Here is a 19,848-nt window from a genome sequence, read left to right as displayed (position 1 = left end):
GAGACGAGCCATTTCGCTCTGGAAATATCGCGCGGACGTAGGTATTTTCGTCGTCTTGTCGACGTCGGGCCGCTTTTTGTTCGATTTTTGGCGTTCGACTCTCTAGCCTTTCCTTCTTAAAGGTACAGTGTGTCATATTGGACGGCTACGTACGCACGGTGCCGTGCCGGGAGGCATAACGCGAACGACGGAGACGCAAAGACGCAGTACGGTTATCCCTCCCTTTCTGGCCTCGCTTTCCGCAAGCAAAGAAAAAAATACGAGAAAAAAGGGAAAGAAAAGGAGAGGGGAAAAGAAGGAAGAGATGAAAATATGAAAAAAGTATGAGAATGAAAGGGGGAAAAGAAAACAAAAAGCAGGAAAAAAGGAAAACAATTGAAAGAAGAGAAAAGAAAAGAGAAATAGGGGAAGAAATACATGTCAAAGTCAATGATAATAGAAATACTTTGCAAAACGCTTTTTTAAAAATATGAATGGGGTCGTTTTATTTTTTTACAACAATCCTAAAAAATGAGGTTATAAAGCATCATTTGTAAAGTGATGCCAATATTTTGTTCTCAAGCCAGCTCATTACTTTCAAAGCCAAATCGTCTTCATCTAGGAAGCCCGTCCCCAGAAAGTCTGCAAAACGACCGGAAAGAAGCGGCTCTTCCGAGAGTTTGCCCGTGGCGGTACGGGGCGTCCTTCGGACATTTCAAACAGCTGCGTCGTTCCGGTCTCCTTTTCGGAGAAGAAACTATGTTTTAAAAGAAAAACTTTTGCCGGTGTCGGACCTAAAAAGGATTCGCGACGCAAAGACGATTAAAAAAAAAAATGTAGACGGAATATTTGGCTTGAAAGCTTTTTCTTTCTTTCCTTTGACCGACGGAACGTTTGTTCCATTCATCTGACAAGAGCGCTCTCGGGCCGGCCGTCGGGGGCGACGACGTTTCGTAACAAAAAGCGGCGGCGAAGCCGGCATAAAGCGCTTCGGAGCGTCGACGAGCGCTCGTCGATCCCGCAAAAAAACGGCGTCGAAAAGGGAAGGATCGGGAGCGGCCGTTTTGGCCTTCCTCACCGAAGCACTTGCTCTGATTGGTGGCCCGGTCCACGAAGACTTTGGCCGAGATGACGTTTCCGAAGGGCAGAAACATTTGCAGCATCTCCGAGTCGCTGAATTCTTGAGGGAGGTGATAGATGAAGATGTTGCAGCCTTCCGGACCTGAAAGCGACACCCATTTCAAAACGGGCCCGCCGAGGGGCGCCGCCGACCCCTTCGGAGGACAAAACGGAACGACGGAAAAAGCCTCCCCACCTTCTCGCTGCTGCTGTTGCTGAGGTTGCTGGTGTTGCTGGGCAACCAGCGCCGGCGGCTGCGGGAAGGGCTGGCCCACCAATCCGTAGGCGGCCGGGTAGGCCGCTATTGGAGGAGAAGAAGAGGGGCGGGGTTAGCCGCAAGTAGAAATGGCCCCGTGGCGGCTTCTTTTGCCAAAGGTAAAAACTGTAAGAAAGAAGAAGCTGTCAGGGGCCCAAAACTGCCCCTGACAGCGCCCCCGCCCCTGCCCCCGCCCGTTTCATAGCTATAAAGGGCAATTTTAAATGGAGAACAATCAGAATCCGATCGTCATTATCGTCATCGAGATGAGACACCGCACTCCGGGGTCAGACAGGAATCGGGTCGAGTTATCATAACGCGATAGCGAAAAGGGGTGCGAAAAATTCGTCCATTGATTTTGGGAGAGGCGGGCGGGCTCGGAACGAGGAAACCGCAAACAAAGAAATATTCGGTTCGGAAAAAGAACATTTGACAGAAAAACAGGAAGCAATCCCGAGAACAGAACTCAAGTTCCTTCTCGTTTTGTTCTTGTGTTTTTCTGCATTTGGGGATTGATGGGACCCTGTTTTGCCATCTTTCCAGATGGCAAAAGTGCAAGAAGGCCGTACCTGGCCGCACCTGGCCGCACCTGACCGCACCTGACCGTACCTGTGTAATGTTGCATGCCGGCATAAGCTTGCTGCAGCGGGTCCAAGATGTTTGCCGTCTGAGCTGAAAAAGAGGAAAGAAAAAGCATTGGGATCCCAAAGGCAGACCAGTTCCGCTTCCAACCGCCGAAAACGCTTTTGGAGCGTGCCAAAGACAAAAAAGACAAAAAAGAGGGAAATGTCGACACCAGGGGGGCGGCAAACCCCCCTCCTTGACCCAATGCGCCGCAGAAAGCAAGAGCCTATTGTAAGACGGACGGAGGAGATCATTTCTTCCTCATGCCATGAGGCTCTTTAACCCGTTTTGCGATATTTTTGAACAGGTCCGATCAAAAACCTTTTCTTTATAGCCAAAAAACACAGACAAATAATGCAGGTGATCCAGCAAAATATCCGGCAGTTCCCCAAAAGGAGAAATCTTCCCGCTTTAAAAGGTTCCCAAATCTGCAAATACCTTGATAGGCGTGAACGCCGTTGGCGTATAAGGTCTCGGCAGCTTGCTGTCCGTTGGCGGGCGGGGCCAGGCCGCCGTAACCGTTGACTCCGATGGGCGGGGGGAGAGCCGGTACCGGCGTCGCCGCCATCGTGGGCGGCGTGTTGGTTCCTGTGCCCGCCAAGATCAAAATCTTCATTAGGGTTGCGCGACCGTCTCCTTTCATAAATCCTTTCGTGTCGCACACGGCTGTATTTGAGACGGATAAGACGACTTCCTGTTCCTCGTCATAAACGAGATTGATACCTTTATTCTGTTGCAAAAGACATTTCATAGGATGCCGCTTTCTTATTTTGACTATTACGCACCATTCACATCGACGTCACCAGTGGCCGATCGTGTTGCAATTCATCGATTCGCGCAGCCTTTAGGGCAGATCTGCTTTTGTAACCTAGTAGTCTTTAGTCTTCTCAAGGTGTCTTCATTTTCCCTATGTTGAGGTTTTTGAGTTTTTCCTTGCCTTCATGTCAGTTTTAGATCTGGGGATGCTGTCATCATCGTCCGTGGTTTGCAATCATCAGTGGTCTGTGCGGCCCTTTGAGACTCTTTATGATTAAAGGGCGTCACAAACATACCTGACTTGACTTGAAGTTCCTCATGCTAAAGTTTTTGAGTTTTTCCTTGCCCTCATGTAGGTTCTAGATCAGGAGATGGTGTCATAATAGTCTGTTCTTGGCAATAATCTGTGGTCTGTGCAGCCCATTGAGACTCTTTGTGATGAAGGGTGTCGAAAATAAAGATGACTTGACTTGAATAAGTGTCTAGTCAACTTTAAACTTTTCAAAAAGTCACACTACTCCGACGGACTCGACGGTTCCGATCCATCTCCATCCCCGTTGAAGGATCGAGCAAGCGATGCCCTACGTTGCGTTGATTTGATGTTTCGGCGAGTCTATTTCGTATCAGTTTGGAGAACTGCCAGTAAACAGTTTGTCACGTGTACGGTATTGCTGCGGTTATCAGCATCCGAAGTAGGACACCGAAGCCTCGGCCGGCTTTGAACGGAAACGGTCTTTACCTGAGGACGGCGTGATGGGGGCGATGGGCGTGGCGATGATGGCGTTGGCGTTGAGGGCGGCCATTTGTTGCATCTGCACGGCCGCCACCGTGGCTACCGGCGACAAATACGCCGACTGCGCCACCAGGGCCTGCTGCTGCGCCAGCTGCGCGCAAAAACGCCACAGAATCAGACGCCGGAGACGTCGACGAGCCCATATACTTGTATTCGACACCGCCCGGACGATTCCGAAAACAACGAGGCTCTCTTTCCCACGACACATGCGTCTAAATACGAAACGCTGCGGTCGCCCTTGAACAGAAACAAGTACTATTATTCATATGTTATCCCTGATCACGAATACCTTTATGGTCGGAAAATGTCGTCCACGCATGGGAGAGTCTCGGTTCCTTGCGGTCAAGATTTTTTTAGAAATTGACAAATCAGATTGACTCAGATGATATTTAACGGGAGCAAAATGTTTCGACACCACTTTTGACTGTATTTTTGCTTATTTATCCTCATAAAAAGAAAAAAAATATGACAAGCAAATAAAAAAAACACCCTCAACCCCCCCAACTAAAAACAATTGCCAAAAATAGACCAAAAAAACATCAAGAAACTACAAATAAAATACTGAAAAAACCCACAACATAAAAATGCCCCAAAGATCCAAACCAGAAAAGACAAAAAAGGCGCAGACACCAGAATCCCCACCTAAATCAACACAAAAAGACACATCTGAGTTGCAATCTGGCACTATTCCCTAGGCTACGGTTGCCCCATTGCTGTGCTCTAAAACGATAGGGCTCCCGTTCGACGCCACATTTGCAACCCCTACTTACGTCGGGCGCAGTAGTAAATACGTGCTCGTCTTTGTAGCACGGTCATACGTTCTGAAAAAAAAAAGTCGGTTCAAGGAGTCGGGGTTGCGGACGGGTCTTCGAAAGAACGTGCGAATTTCGGTCAAACGGGCCGCGGTCGAACCGTACGAAGACAAAACGGGTTCTCGACCGGCATTTCGGAGAGCGTGGCGAACGGGCGGGTGTAAGGGCCGATAAAGGCGCAGCGTGCCAGGCGGGGGGGGGTTTACCTGAGCGTTGACGGCTTGGGCGTAAGCGTTATAGGCGGGGAAGTTGAGCGTGACGGGGCTGAAGATGCCCAGTTGGGAAGCCACCTGCTGCATCCTCCTCAATCCTCGTTCCTTCTCCGTGTCGGCCAGTTTCACCACCAGACTGGAGGAGGCGCCCTGACGCCCAAACAAAATCCTCAGAACCGCATTTCTCTTTTTGGATCGTTTGAAAAAACTTTCTTCAAGGAGCTCTCTCATTTTACAATGCAAATCATGAAATGTTACTTCAATAGACTTTGTATTTCTAACACGTGTCATAATAACTTTTGTTTTGTTGAAATTGCTGCTGAAATATGTTTGTATAATTTATGTATAAGTGTCCTGCAATGACGCGTCCTACAGCGCCATCTGCTGGTATGGGGTAAGGTTAAGTTTAGCCTCTGATTTGATGACAGGAAGGCGAATATTGGTAGCAGTCTCCAGCGCGATGCCAACGGTAAGCCACGATGTTTTGGTGCTCCGCAAAAAGTGAATGGACAACAATAAAACCACAACTGACAAATCTTGCAACATACGCAGTCATGTAAAATGTCAAGCTGTTTGGATTGATTTTCGTTTTATTTCTGTCGCCATTGATGTTAGTTTTGTCGTACGTTGTACTAAAATGCTAATTCCCCTTAGTGTTGAAGCCAGCGGCGGTGCTAACCACATGTTGTGGATATGTTGATTCACTCATTGCAGGTCAGTGGCTCCCGTTTTTACACTCATTATTGTAATTATTTCTATTTTCACAAATAGATAAAATTTATGTTGGTTGAAATTCAGATTAAAAATATGTCGAGTTGAATTCATTGTAAAAGTTAAAATGGATGTTCAAATTGTTGTCATGGTTGATTTTCTGAACTTGTATTGTATCTCAACTGTAGAGAAAACGATTTGATATGCTTTGAGCAGTCTCCAGCGGGCTGCTAGATAGATAGATAGATAGATAGATAGATAGATAGATAGATAGATAGATACTTTATTCATCCGCTTTGGGAAATTCACATTTCCAGCAGCATCCCTGAGCTGAGAACAATACAATAATAAAGCCAAAAGAATACAATATACAAATATCCAGTGTGACGATACAGAGAACCAGCGGAGGTGCTAACCACACGGTGTGTGTATGTTCATTGCAGTCTTCGACGCGCGGCTAACGTAACTGAAATAAAAGCCTCGTCATCCAGTCCAGCCTGAATGCGGATCCTTAGTGGGATAGGAATATTGCGGTTACATATATTATCCACGGGACGGTTCGGTCCTCTCATAAACAAATAGACAATAAAACGTGACTCGGGCAGTTCAATGCGAAAGAGAAAAAAACAGACGGGTCGACACGATCTTTGTTCTTCACGCGTTGTCAAAGTCTCGGATCGGAGACTTTCTATCGGATCTTACAGAAATCGGAATTTGTCCGTCAGCCTTTATGCAAATTCGATCCGAGCGACGGCTTCCGAAAGTCGCGCCTGCTCATCGGAGTCTGCGTTCGTCAGACTCGGAGGCTTTCGCTTGTGACGTTCGATTGCATTTGACTTCCAACGAACGTACCGGGGAGAACAAAAGGCTTTACGTGACAAAAACAGCTAAACGACAAATAAATACGTGTACAAGACCGAGCGGGGATCGGGCTTTTCCCGAGGCCGGCCCTCCCGAATCTCGTGGACCCGTGTCTGCTCCCTGACCGAGTACGGCAACTCACGGGCATGGTGCGACTCCCGTGCAGGCTGCCGATGGCGGCTTGGGCTTCGGCGTGGCCCTGGAATTTGACGAAAGCGCAACCTAAAAGGGAACAAAAAACCAAGACGGACTCTGAGACGGAGCGAGGAAAGCCGGGCGAGACGCGGCGTCCTACCTTTACTGGTTCCGTCGGGTCCTCTCAAGACGGTGCATTCGTCGATGCTGCCGAAGGGTTGGAAAAGCCTTCGCACGTCCTCGTCGCTCTGCTGCTTTCCCAGCATGCCCACAAACAATTTGCGGTCCTCTGACCGCCAAAGACGCGCAGAAACAAGCAGAAAACACAGAGATGACTTCAAAAGCAACAAAAAAGTTCATCCCTTTCATCTGCACCCGTTCTTCAAATTGAGCCCCTCCTAGCGGTCAATACAACTATGGAACCTTTCAGACCCAATGAGCCGTAAAAGCAAAAAGATTTGGACTTTCTTTTCCAGAGACCATTCAACAAAATCGCCACAAAACCTCCTTTTCCAGCTTTTTTGATTTCTCTCTTTAAAATATTAATGGCAGAGTCTGTGTCCCAATACGAATCTCTCGACCAATAGAAATATATCACATGAGATTCGACTCCCTCCCGCAGTTACTCAAGAGTGTCAAAGCTGATTCTGAGGGTGGTTTTTTGTCCTCAATAACGGTTTCAAAACAAGGTGCGAGCAAAGTTCTTTTGTAAAAATGTCACCAAATCCTGTAAACAAGGATACGACATATCTCCCTTCATTGGGGGCGGCGCTGGTCCAAGGCGAAAGAGTGTAGCTCCGCCGATCAAATTTTTCAAGAAGCTCTGCTAGAACTTCTGGATGTCTAAAGTTTGTTGTGTGGCTTTTCATTATAAATTGTCCCAACAATAAATATAGATTGCTTCGTGAGCTTTCATGTAAAGTATTATTTAGCGGTCTACAGGCAAAACAGAGTCGGTTGGGGGGGCATCCTGACTTTAAACTGTAGCTCAAATTGTTTCCTATATATACTAGACAAAAATTTCCGTACCTTAGATTATTCTCAGCTTGGTATTGGGGACAATTGACTCTGCGTGAAGCGATATATCCAAAAATTACACACGTTTTAGTTTATCCCAGAGCCAAATGGGGTTCCTAAGCCATTGGTTTACCAACCCTTGCATTAAAGGGACAGTGTGTATTATGAAAACTAAACTAGGAAAAAATAACGATCATTTGCGCAAATAGTGGCAAAATCATTGTAGTATCTTTTTTTTTTTTAATTTTCCAATATTTGTAAAATCAATGCACATTTCTCAACCTATGAGTATCTTAAAGAATGCACATATTGTCCTTTTCTCATCTTTTCAGATCAATTGTTGTTTTTGACCACTAAGAAATGCTCAATATTAAACACTTCCTTTGAAAATAAACAATGATGACTTAAAAGACAAGGATCTATGAACTATCGTACGAACATGCGTTTGAAAAAAAAAATACTCGTTTGAGAAATGACAATCGGCAAAAAAAAAAATAAAGGGTACGTGCCTCAGTTGTCGGAATTTTTAAAGAGAGATTTGAAAAAAGAAGGTTTTTTTAACTGCCGTTTCCTTTTTTGTGGTGGACTGAACCTATTCCGATTCCACTTCGAACAATTACAACCTTGTAATGAAATAATAATAAGATGATCGATTGTTTTGATACATCCTATTGTTGGGCCTTTGTTCGCACTGGCCTTCAAAAAGTAGGAAAATTCTTGCTCAACATTCACTGAGCATGTCCCACTGATGTCCAGCGGGGGGCAGTACTCCCTTTTGTGGTAAAGGTCATCGATCCCCTGCCCCAACGACGACCCTCCATCAGAGTCCTACTTTGGCTCGGTCGCCACGGAGGTCACGAAGAGCCCCGAGAGTCGAAACGTCCCCGGCGTGTCTAAAATATCCCGAATGCCGAAATGATGACGACGTCGCGACTCGGAGACCCAAACATACAGAATCGACCCTTTTTGGAGCTTGCGCGAGGGGAATTCCTGTTTATTATTCTATTAGGTTAAAGAAGCATTGATTTTTCAATTCTAGTGACTTTTGTAAAGTAGGCTTAAAAACTATTTACTCAAAAGTGTGTATTTCTAAACTCCGTTTTCTTTGCTTCTTTGTTTACCGGGAGGAATAGTGTTTTTTTTCTTTCTTTATAATAAGCAGGGAGGAGGGGCAAGGCAGAGAGGAATGGGCCGAGTAGGGATTCTCAAGAACGCGGATTACTTTGCAAAAAGGCCGAATGACCCATCAAAAGAGGGCAAAAAGATGCGCGGAAGGGAAACTTGAGGCCGTCTACTCTTTGAAAAAAATCAACTGCCGTCAACTGCCGCAAACCGTCGTCGGACGCGCTCTTGCTCATATGTCCGACGAGCTCAAAAGCAAAGTCGCGATTGTATTGGATATCCCCCCCCCCCTTTAAGACTCATGCCTGGCCCGGGATCCTATCCTCGGTTTTACTCCTCGTAGGTGGTCAAAATAGGGTCGGGGGTCTCACCTCCTCTGCCCTCGCTGTCTGCCGGTTTGACCTGGATGGGACGATTCATCTGAAAAACAAGCCAGAAAGCTCTTCAATTTGGACACCAAAGAAAGAGACGCGCCGTTCGAATGTCCGTCCCTAAAAAGAAATCCGTTCCGTACCGGAACGTCGAGTCAAGTCCTGTTTATTTGTTTGGCCTTTCATCGCAAAGAGTCTCAAAGGGCCGCACAGACCACAGATGATTGCAAACCACAGACTATTATGACAGCATCCCCTGATCTAAAACCGACATGAGGGCAAATAATACACAGATATTGTCTACATCAAATCTAAATTATTCTTATGCTAAAGAATAGAAGTGTGTTTTAGGCGTAGACATTTCTAGTGAGGTTGCAGATCCAATCTCAGGGGGAAGAGCATTCCACAGCACCGGGGCCCCAATGGAGAACGCTCTCGAACCTGCGAATTTCTTCTTGGCTCTTAGGGTCACGAGTAGACCGGCGTTTTTAGAGCGAAGGCTCCGGACCGGAACATAGTGGGAAATGAAATCTGTCGCTGTTCCGAATTCTGATCGGCTCAACAGCTTTGAAGAGAGGATATACAGTAAAAGTTGGCTTTTACGGTTTGGCGACGTGTCTCGTTTTGATGGCGCACGGTGTTTTGCCTCCTGGTGGGCTGGAGTCCCTCCGCTCAAACATGTCTACACACTTCTTTTATGTGTTCCATCGATAAAACGTCTCGGATCCGTTCGGTGTATTGACGGAGAGGCCTGCGGGGCTCGTCGTGATCAAGGGCCAAACAGATAAACGGGACTTTTGACGCCTCCTCGAGTACTTTGCCTTTCGCGGATTCTTATCCCTGCTACGAACCAGGGATTACTATACATTCGTTCCATTTGTGATTTAACAAGCGAGGGAGAAAATAAAGGAAGGGGTTCGGCTGATACAAATAACAACTCGCTGACTCCATCGACGAGGGCAAACGTGAGCACGAACGTTTTGCAACACACTACAGATACACTCGGTTTGAAGCCAAAATGGATACGGAGCGTCTCATTCGCTCGCTCTCGGGATGGCACGGCCCGAGACATATGAGACGCGGTCACTATTTCCGCAGGTCGGCGTACGGATTTCTTTTACCGCGATAAAGCGTTTTTAGAGGGTCGGCACCTTTGTCCGTGCGCGGCTAGGGATCGATCATCTGGTCTGATCCGTTATCGCTCGTTCGGAAGTAGATCGTTACTCTCGACCCTCTCTTTGAGGCATCTGTGAGCCGCGAGAAAAGCGAGACGGAGAAGCCAGGAGATGAAGAATGAAGGCCATCTGATGCGGATTACGGGCCGACGGCGGATTAGGGGAGGGAAGCAGAAGGGGATTGTGGGAGGCGAAAGGGGAGTACATGCTGGAGAAGGGGATCCTGCCTTCCTACCAGCGACCGGCGAGGGGAGACTTCACCCGCAGCCGCTTCGTTTCTTTTGAAATAAAATCGACGTCGAGGGCCAAAGAATAGGATAGAATAGAATCTACCTTTATTGTCATTGTTACAACATGGGTTGAACATACTGTGACAACGAAACTGGACGTGGCACTCCAGTTTCGCATTTAACAGTGAGGATCAAAGAAAACAAAGAAGATAAAGGAACAAAGAAGATAAGGTTATCATTTACACCGTATTTACACAGGAAAAGGGGGGACGGGGGACGGGAGGCCGAGCCGGGACGGGGGTGGGGGCTTATCATTTCATAAATGCGGCGTGGGAGGACCAAAGCCGGCTCGAAAAGGAGAGAGAGAGAGAGAGAGAGAGAGAGAGAGAGAGAGAGAGAGAGAGAGAGAGAGAGAGCGCCATTGGGTCGTGACTGGCTCTCTTCAAAATCATGTCACGACGGCAGAGATACGAGCCCCCTGCCCGGGATTTATCCTCGCGCACGCATGCGCACGCCTGTTATATACGCACACACAGAGAACGATCAAAGAGATAAGAGAGAGAGGTAGATGGAGGGATAAGAGAAAGAAGAGACGGTTATATAAGAGAGACAGAGAGGGAAAGAGGAATATAAAAAAAACTAAGAGAGCAGTTCGAGATATATGAAAGAGAAAAGAGAGGGAGAGAAATAGAAGAAGAAGTGATTAAAAAAAACATGAAATATTCTATATTTATATATGGTAGATATGAAAGAGAGAGGTATGAGAGTGAAAGTCAGATATATAATCAAGATAGAATGAATTGAGCCATACATAGAAGAGAGATATGAGTGAGAAAGAGTGAGATAGGAAAGAGAGTATGAGTGAAAAGGGAGAGAAAGAGAGAGATGCGTGCCCCCCCCCATGCTTCCAGCCCACCATTTATTGTGCATGCACGCGTGCACGTGTCCTGCACAGACACGCCAATAGAGAGACGCGTCAACACGGACACGCAAAACGAGACGCGCGCGTGGAGTGACGCGCTATGGGCGAGCTGAGTCACGGCGCGAGCGAGTGCGCATGCCGCAAATGGGGAACGGCCGAGGGACACCACATGAGAGAACAAAATGGAGAGTCGAGAGCGAGAACGGACGGCACCTCCGTCTCCACATTATCGGGAAAAAAAAACGGCCGTTCTTCCGCTTCTTCGATCTCAGCCGCCAAACACGTGCCCGCGCGGAAAATTGCCGTGGGCTTCTTCCCTTTTCTCTATCTACACAGTCGCTACGTATTCGCCAGAGGTCCGGGGAGGTCGTAAGAAGTAGAGAAAAGGGGAAAATAGACATCAAGAAAGAAAGAGAGAAAAACAGCCTAAGAGATAGAAAGATATTGAAAAAGAGAGAAATTGAAAATGAAATGGAGAAAAGGGGAAAACAGAGATCAAAAAAGAGAGAGAAAAAAGCATGGCAAGAGATAGAAAGAAAGATATTGAAAAAGAGAGAAATTGAAAATGAAAACGAGTAGGAGAGAGAGAGAGAGAAAGAAAAAATGAGAAGAAGTGATGGAAAAAGGTCCCAATGGGCATTGAGACAAGGTCTGAAGGCAGTCCTTGAGGGAGACGGATCCATCAGATGGACCGGAGGCAAGGTGCAAACACGCCTCGCTCCGCGCGGCCCCTTTTTAATCCGACAACCTTTATCGACCGCCTTAAAGCGAACCACTTCCGCTCCTTTGTCCGTCACTTTCTACCATATTCCGTCCGTCCGTCCATTTAGCGCCTCTGATCGGTGGCTCAAGCTTCGTCCTTCTGTCAGAGCGGCGCTTTTCAGCTGCTCGGACTTCGAGACCCATAATGCATCGGTCGTTACGACCCGTTCTCATACGTGTCGAAAGAAACCGTAGCGCGCTTACCCTCTAAAAGGCGTTCCTTTGCTCCGATCCGGGAGATTCCGATCACCCGGGTCATGATCCAGCTCTCACAAAGCTCGCTAACAGGCTAAAATCGGCGTCACCTGTTTCGGAGCAGAGAAACCTCCAAGACATGCGGGACCGGGTCACCCCTGCTCTGAAAGCCCGCCTTCTATTCGGACCCCGAGCCGAAGCTCTACTCCGAGTATCGGCGTCTCGTTGCTCCGGTTTCGTCGTTTTCGTCTCACGGTTGAGCACTGTATTGTCCGGTGAAGAGGAAAAGCAAGATGGCGGACAAACCACCCGGTATGAATTCCACTGTGTCTAAGAGATACAACTTTTTGCACCTACGAATACTTTTAAAAATGAAGATCGTTACGATAGTGGCGGCGGACGTAGTATTTGAATACAAAATGAAAGGAAGAACTCGATGTGACACGCTGCCCCTTTAACTAAGAAGCCACTTTTTGTCCGTCCGTCCGCTCATCAAAACAAAAAGAAAGCGGGAAGAGGCAAAACGTGTAAACATCGCCTAGGCGACGGAGCCGGTTGCCACGGCGACGGAGCCGGTTGCCGTGGCGACGGCGCACCGCCGGCGGGTCGACACGGACGGGGCCGGCCGCCATCTTGGATCAACAAAGAATCCCGCAAGGATTTATGTGATCCGCCGTCAAGAAATCTGAGCCGGCGGTCTCGTCCCTGCGATTTGAAAATGGATTTTTCCTTCTCTCTCTTTCTTCCTTTTTCTTCCTCCCATTCTCTATTTCTTTCCTTTCCTCTCATTCTCTCGCTATTTCTCTCCCGTTTTCTCACTCTCTCTTGGTTTCTTTTTCTCTGTCTCTCTGTGTTTAACACACTCTCTCTTTCTCTCTCGCTCATTCTCTCTCTGTCTTGTTTTGTTTCTTTCTCTCTCTCTCTCTCTCTCTCTCTCTCTCTCTCTCTCCCTCCATTTCCACTTCTCTTTAGTTCTTTATTTTCATTTCCTTCTGTTTTTCCTTTTTTTTAATAGCTTCTTTTTTTCCTCGCTCCTTCTCTATCCCTCTCTCTCTTTCCCTCTCTTTGTCTTCATATCATTATCTGACCTTCTCTCCCCCCTCCCCCCCTCTCAATTCCTTCTTTTTTTTCACACCCCTCTCCCTTCTTCTATTTGGCTTACTCGTTTTCTCTCTCTCACGCGGAGCAGCCGGGCTCCGATCCCCCCATGACTCACGTCCCGACGACGAGTTCATTAAGAGTCGGCATCTGCCTACGAGCCGGGGGGTTGGGGGGCTTGTGCAAGGGGGCGGGCACGCCGGGGCCGCCCCCTAGCGCGAGCGGTCGGCCATATTCCGGCGGGCTCTGAACTTAGCACGCTACGCTAACACGCTCCGGTTTCCCGCAAATTCGGTGGCGGCTCTTGCTGCTGCGCACGGGCGTACGCCTAATCAGTAAGGCGAGGGGGGATCGTGGCCGGATTAGCCGATACGCAATCCCGGGATTATCCAATCAAACGCTTTTCTCCTCCCGGGGCGAAATGGAGCGAGCCGTGGCCCTCGATACGGGAAAAGCGCCTTAAATAACATGGCGGGGCAAAAAGAGAAAAGCGCGACGCGGTCCGCAAAATCGCTCTCCCGCCGGAATTTCAGCTCGCCTTCCTTTCGACGGCAAAGTCTGCTCGTCCGGGTTCGGTTTCGAGCCGTCCCGCGAGTCGGCAACGACCGTTGTCGGATCCCAAGCGGGGTCGAGCTCGTTTCAGGGGTTACCGGTTAGCATAAAAGGCCGTTACTATCTTCTTAGCGGCTTGTACATTTTACAGGTTCGAAAAGGATATCAAGCAGGTGAGGAAAGGATTTTCCTAGAAAATCGCAATGACCCAAGATGTATATTCAGAACCAGAAAGCCGCCCGTGACGGTGGTCTTAGGGGGCTATTTGTTGCCCACGGGCACCACGTTGCAGAACCTTCATGCTTTCCATTCCCCAGAAAAGTCGCTCTCTTCCTTTTTACAAAATTCTTTCAAAACGTTTAACGTATCCCTCGTTTATTTGTGCATTTGTTTTGGGTCGGGTTTTTTTTGTCGTATTTTGTCATTTTTTGGGTCCAACGTTTTTTGTCGTCATATTTCCGAGTCCATTTTTAGTCATGTTTTTTTGGTTTTATTTGGTCTTATTTTGAGCATTTTTTATTTTTTTTCAGGGGGTATTTTGTTGTTGTTTTCGGCCAATCGTGTCGTTGTTCTTTGATCGACACACCCTTTATGGCTGATGTGCTTTTGGTCACCTCATAAAAAGAAAGAGTTCAGGGGAGGATTTTTACAACAGGTTTGACTTTCTTATCTTCCTTGCAGAGTTCAAAAGCCATTGATGTCCTCTCTCCTCATTTTAAGTGTCTACTAAACTTGACACTTATCACTCCATTTTTGTCATTTTTCACTTTTTGACTGAACAGAATGTTTATAGAGTGAATTTGTTCTAATTGTCATATTTTGTTCAATTTTTTTGGAGTTATTATGGTCAATGGTCTGCTTTTATATTGCGCTTTCGAAGACCTACCAAAACGCTTTACAATATGCTTCACACTTACCCATCCACACTCACATTTTGTCATTTTGGGGATTTTTAGGGCCATTTTTGTTGGTTGTTTTTCTGCTAGTTTTTTCACTGCTTTTGTGCCGTTGTTGTTCTTTGATACCCGCACCCTTTAGAGCACATCTACTTTTTGTGACCTAGGAGATTTAGTGTTTTGTGGTTCAACAGAAAAACGGCCTTATTTCCATTTAGACCGATCGGATGAAAATCGTTTGAAGAATCGCATGTTTTTTTATCGTCACAATGAAAATATCGTTTGCGAGGAGATCGGACACGGCACCCCGGGATAAACACCTAAGAAAGACGAAATCACGTCAGGATAAATATCGAGAACGGCGCAAACAAATTAGTTTTTTCATGCAAATATTTGTGAGATTTGGCGGCGGACGGACTCGTTTACGCGCCGCCTTCCCGGCTGGCATCTCCGGCGACGCCCCCTCCCCCTTTCCGTCCTGCCCCCCCTTCACTTTGCATCCTCGGCGTCGCCTAGCAACCTCGCCTCTCGCGGGCCCGTCGCCCGGCAACCTCTCCCGGCGAGCACAATAGCGCCCCCCCCTTCCCCTCCTCTTTTTCACACCTGAGGAGTAAGAAGACGCCACCGCTGAGCTCTTAAGCCTTTTCCACATTTTCCTCGCTGGGTTTCCGAAACCTTTTTCAAATTCCAGTACTTTTTAAGGGCCGTCCTCGAGAAAAAAATCGTGTTCATGTTAATGTTCAAACGCGGCAACAACGTCAAGCATTTACAAGTACCTTTGAAAAGAGGACGTTAAAACTCGAGCATTTTAAAGGCTTCAAACACTCGTACGGATTTTGTTTTCCGCAGGTCGTTAGGCGAGGACGGGGTGAAGGTGTGTGGACCCTGGCGGGGACCCAGGTGGTACCCCACTTGGGTTTTAACCTCACGCGACACGAGCGTGGCCCCCCCCGACAGATGTCCTCCCCCAAAAGTGGGGCCAGACGCGAGACAAACCCCCCCACCCACCCCCCGTGCTCATTATGGCAAACTTTTGTCCTCTTTCTGGCAAGCGGACCTGCCCCCGTCTATTCATCTTTCAAGAGCGAGCCGACCCCCGGCCACTTATTTCATTCAGAAAAATTCACACCTTGCATCGGCTCCCCCTCCCAAGATCCTTAGCTGGCAAATAATTGGCACACAAAAGCCGGACGGCGAGTGCAGAAACAGACTCATTCGTTCCCAAAAATCGCGCTGAAAATAAAGTGAACGCAAGGGTCGGAATCGCTTCCGAATGGCCAAATTTAAGCACTTTTGAGGCCGATTTCTCATTTTTCCAGTAACTTCAAAGGAAGGAATTCAGCGTCCGTCCAAAAAAGATATTTTTGTCGACTCGGATAAAGAAAATGAGCTGTTCCTATCTCGGATCTTTTTGTGACAATGGGCTGCTCTAAACTGACATGAATTCTGCCGTTCTGCCTCGATGTCACACTCGTTTGGAGACAGGGAAAGGCTTCCAATAATGGCGTTCGATACAGAAGACGAAAAAGAAAGTACTGTATGTATAAAGGGCAATCGTCGATCTGTGAAGATTTTTATAAATGTTTCAAGTGTTTTTCAGGGATCCCTGCAAAACATGGGAAATGGCTAAATACTATATCATCTGGTGCAGTTTTATGATTAATATTGATGATATATCATTTAAAAAAAAACAAGAAAAGTCCAAGGAGCCATTCGGGAGCCCAAATAGTCGGCTCTTCTCAGTACGCCGAGCCAAAGGAGACAGTTTCCTAAACAGAGCTGTCCTCTTGGGTGCGACCAGTAGGGGGCAGTAATGATTCAAATGACAAGCCGCCAGAGCAGGCGTTTCGTATCGGGGTCCCGGCACTTGGGGGAGGGGGCTCCTCCTGCTAAACGTGTATTAGAGGAGCCATCCCGCCACAAGTACAAATCCGTGCATTGGCCTCCTATTTCCTCCTCCTCCTTGGATTTTCTCATCCTCCGATTTGAATGTCCTCGTATTTCCTCAGCGGCGGATTCTTTCGTCCTATTTTGTCATGGTTGTGGTATTTTGTTCATATAGATCGTCATTGTATTCGGTCACGGTTGTAATTGGCGGTACTTTGGCACTTTTCGGCATATTTTGCCGCCGTGGTTTTTTTAACGTGGTCTTTTGCCGTCGCATTCCTATTTTGTATTCTTATTTCATCTCTCGTCTTTTGCAATCGTATTTTGTCGTCGTCGTATTCGTTCACGGTCGTATTCGGTCATATTTGGCCGTATTTCGTTATTCGAAGGAGGGGGCGGCTCAAACTGAGCTTTTCACCTATCGGTCGACGGACACGCGGCGCATTGGTCGAGCGCAACGCCTTTCTTACCTCGGCCCCCAGGGGGCCAGCCTCCGTCGCTCCGTCGACCGATAGGCGGAAAGCTCGGCCCGTTGGACCCGCCCCCTCATTTCGCTGTGACGCAATACGCAGGTATTTATTTCTATGACTGCGGGACGGCCTTATTTTAGCATTCCGATATCGAACGGCACGGCTTCCGGAAGGGAGTTTTTCTTCGCAGAGGACAAAGAGCTCGGAACGGTGAGCGTTCTTGAACATTTTGGCGCCGAGCTTGAAAAAGAAAATCCGGTGCTTGAAATTCCAACAACTCGAAATGGAAGGAGGAAGCGGATTCCTTTCCGACTCACCTCGGAAAATCGAGCGACGTAGCGGCAGAATTGGACATGTTTTTTCCTTCGTCTGTATTGATTCCTTTTTTTCTCTGCAAAAAGTCGGCAAGAACTTTGCAAACTCCTTTGTAGGGTCTCCTCTCGCAGCGGATCATTTGGTGCAGAAATTCGAATATACGGCAAGACCGATCGATGGGATGGTACGGTTTACCTTTGAAAGACGACTCGGATATGATTCGTGATAAAGCTAATAATGGTAACGGAGTCGTTCGTTTCATCTCTCTCTAATTATATCCAATAAACAAAGCTACCCTTTAAATCAGAATCCGATTGAGGACCCGCAGGCCCCATTTGGACCATTATCGGGCACGGGGGTTTCTTCTTTCCATGATGATTTCCATCCCGGTTATGAAGAGCCCACTGTTTCTCGAAGATTTGAGGTTGGGATTTCTTAACGGAGGCTTGGCCCTATTTCTCTCCTTGCTTCTCCTTCCACGGACCTATTTTAAGCGCTCTTATTGGAAGCGGCTCCCGCCGGAAAGAGTTCGTCTCTTTCTGACAACAAACCCTCAATAGTGGCCATTTTCAAACGCTTCTCGACGATTTGGCGGGATTTGCCGGCATTAACGATCCAAGTCCAGATTGGAACGAAAGAAGGCCGCTCGTCCGGCACCGCCATAAGCTAAGCCGCTTATCCCGCTTTCATCCGCAGCGCTACCCGGCCCGGCCCGTCCCGACCCGACCCGACGCTCCCGACAAAGACGGAGGGAGCCGAGGCCGGAGACGGAGAGCTCGAACCGCAAAAGAAAAGGTGAGAAAAATCAAATGGGCGGCGGCTGTAGGCTGGCGAGGCTGGAAAACGGACGGATGCCTTTGCGGGAACGAGACCCTTTCGGTCGCATCCCGCCCGGCCGTCGCTCGTGTTTCCGCCTGCCGGCTGGCGGAGATGCTGCTAAGCGTTGAGTGCTGCTACACTCGACAACGTGGCGCTCTCTTCGTCACAAAAACAGAGAGATGGGAGGATGAGGACGACTCGATTCGTAGCGCAAAAAGATGCTCGCCCGCAATGCCCCAAATCAAACACGTTCCCTTGAAAAGAGTGTGTATCATTTAGCGCCTCCTAGTGGTGGAATATATATATTTATATTGATTAGAAAAAAAAGAAAGAAACGTCAACGATCATGTAATTGGGCCGTACATGGCAAAAATGAGACATCTCGACATGATTAGAATCTTTGGATAGTGTGAGAATGAGATGCAACGGAGCGCCTTTTCGTATGTCGTCTACTCCACAAGTGGTTAGAATCGGCACCTTCCTCACTGCGACCCAAGGGGTTGGATTCCCGTCGCGTCCGAAGATTTGTAATCCGAAATGAGGGCGGCCTGTTATGGAAAAGTGCGCCTATTTATCATCTCTTTAATGATGCGGGTTTATGAGAACCCGGCGGGAGCAATTCAACCCCGGTGACCCTCCGGAACTTTCCTATCGTACGGGAAACAATCTGCCGAATCGAAGACAAAATGAATCATGATCCGACGATTCGACTTCTGGTTTTGACGGCCGGTGACTCGTCGACTCTAAGAATAATCTCCGGTTGCGGCCCTAAAGAGAACTTCCTAGCTAAATTGTTCGTCTCCCTTTTAATGGAAGATAGGGTTACAGCTCCTATCAAAGAGAATTTCCAGATTTTTTTTCAATACCGTTCAAAGAAGAAATCCAGTGTCCATCAAAAGATTGGGAGCGTAAACCTTTTGAAACCCTTAGTCCCCAACCTCATTTGGGAACCCTAGATTTGTTTAAAAACCCTTCTTTGAAGCCCAAACCCTAGCTCCTAACCCTAGCCCCACACCTCACCATGTTTCAACCCTAACACTAGATCTAAATGCATTTTGGAACCCTAATATAATAATAATATTAATAATAATTTCCTTTGTATTGTCATTCTTTGTAACAATGTACACAGAACGAAATGTCGATACACCTGACCCGTTGTAGCGAGTCGATGCAGCCGCAGCCAGAGGGCGCCGCCATTATACCAATTAGGTATGTCTCGGCCGAGGCGCAAACCAGCGACCTCCCAGTCTCAAAGCGGGCACACTACCACCTAGTTTCTACAACTAACCCTAACTGTAACCCTATCTCCTTTTCAAACCGTAACCTTAACCCTACACGAATTTTGGAAGTCTAGATTCAGTTTAGAACCCTAATATGGAGCCCAAACCCTACCTTTACACTTAACTCTAGACGTAACCCTAGCTCTATCTGTGTTTTAAACTGCAACCCTACATTCAATTTAGAACCCTACCATGGAGCTTAAACCCTACTTCCTAACCCTAAGCCTACACCTAAGTTTCGCTGTAACACTAGCCGGGACCCTATTTAAGGACCCTAAATTCAGTTGAATACCCTAAGAGGGATCCCAAACCTTAGTTTCTAACCCTGTCTCTAGGTTTGCCATCTCTGTCTTTGTGTGTCCTGTGATTGGCTGGCAGAAAATAAAGGGGTGACCCTGCCCACTGCCCCAGAATGGCCGGGGATGGGCGCCGGCACCCCCGAGGCCCTACTGAGGAGATGCAGCATCAGTCAATTATTT

The 19,848-nt window shown here is 47.6% G+C and overlaps 1 protein-coding gene across 2 annotated transcripts in view; it reads right to left on the bottom strand.

Moving 5' to 3' along the window:
- The window catches only part of LOC148373103 (CUGBP Elav-like family member 3), a 35,118-nt gene that overhangs the window by 3,902 nt on the left and 11,368 nt on the right, over window positions 1-19,848 (bottom strand). The window contains exons 1-10 of one of the 2 annotated variants that reach the window (XM_088327602.1): window positions 9,920-10,061; window positions 8,769-8,817; window positions 6,419-6,547; window positions 6,266-6,345; window positions 4,546-4,701; window positions 3,474-3,618; window positions 2,417-2,566; window positions 1,964-2,026; window positions 1,295-1,399; window positions 1,058-1,201 (exon numbers count right to left, since the gene is read on the bottom strand). In XM_088327602.1, the coding sequence (XP_088183728.1) occupies window positions 1,058-1,201; window positions 1,295-1,399; window positions 1,964-2,026; window positions 2,417-2,566; window positions 3,474-3,618; window positions 4,546-4,701; window positions 6,266-6,345; window positions 6,419-6,547; window positions 8,769-8,817 (1,021 nt within the window). In that variant the 5' untranslated portion in view covers window positions 9,920-10,061. Of the gene's footprint in view, window positions 1-1,057; window positions 1,202-1,294; window positions 1,400-1,963; window positions 2,027-2,416; window positions 2,567-3,473; window positions 3,619-4,545; window positions 4,702-6,265; window positions 6,346-6,418; window positions 6,548-8,768; window positions 8,818-9,919; window positions 10,062-19,848 lie in introns of those variants that run through there. The other variant, XM_088327601.1, reaches the window with a different exon arrangement.

Source organism: Urocampus carinirostris, chromosome 2 (genome assembly GCF_059441175.1).
Source record: "Urocampus carinirostris isolate Australia breed hairy pipefish chromosome 2, RoL_Ucar_1.0, whole genome shotgun sequence".
In the NCBI taxonomy this organism is placed as follows: domain Eukaryota; kingdom Metazoa; phylum Chordata; class Actinopteri; order Syngnathiformes; family Syngnathidae; genus Urocampus; species Urocampus carinirostris.
The sequence above is the reverse complement of the archived record's forward strand: the minus strand, read 5'-3'. Positions and strand labels throughout refer to the sequence as shown.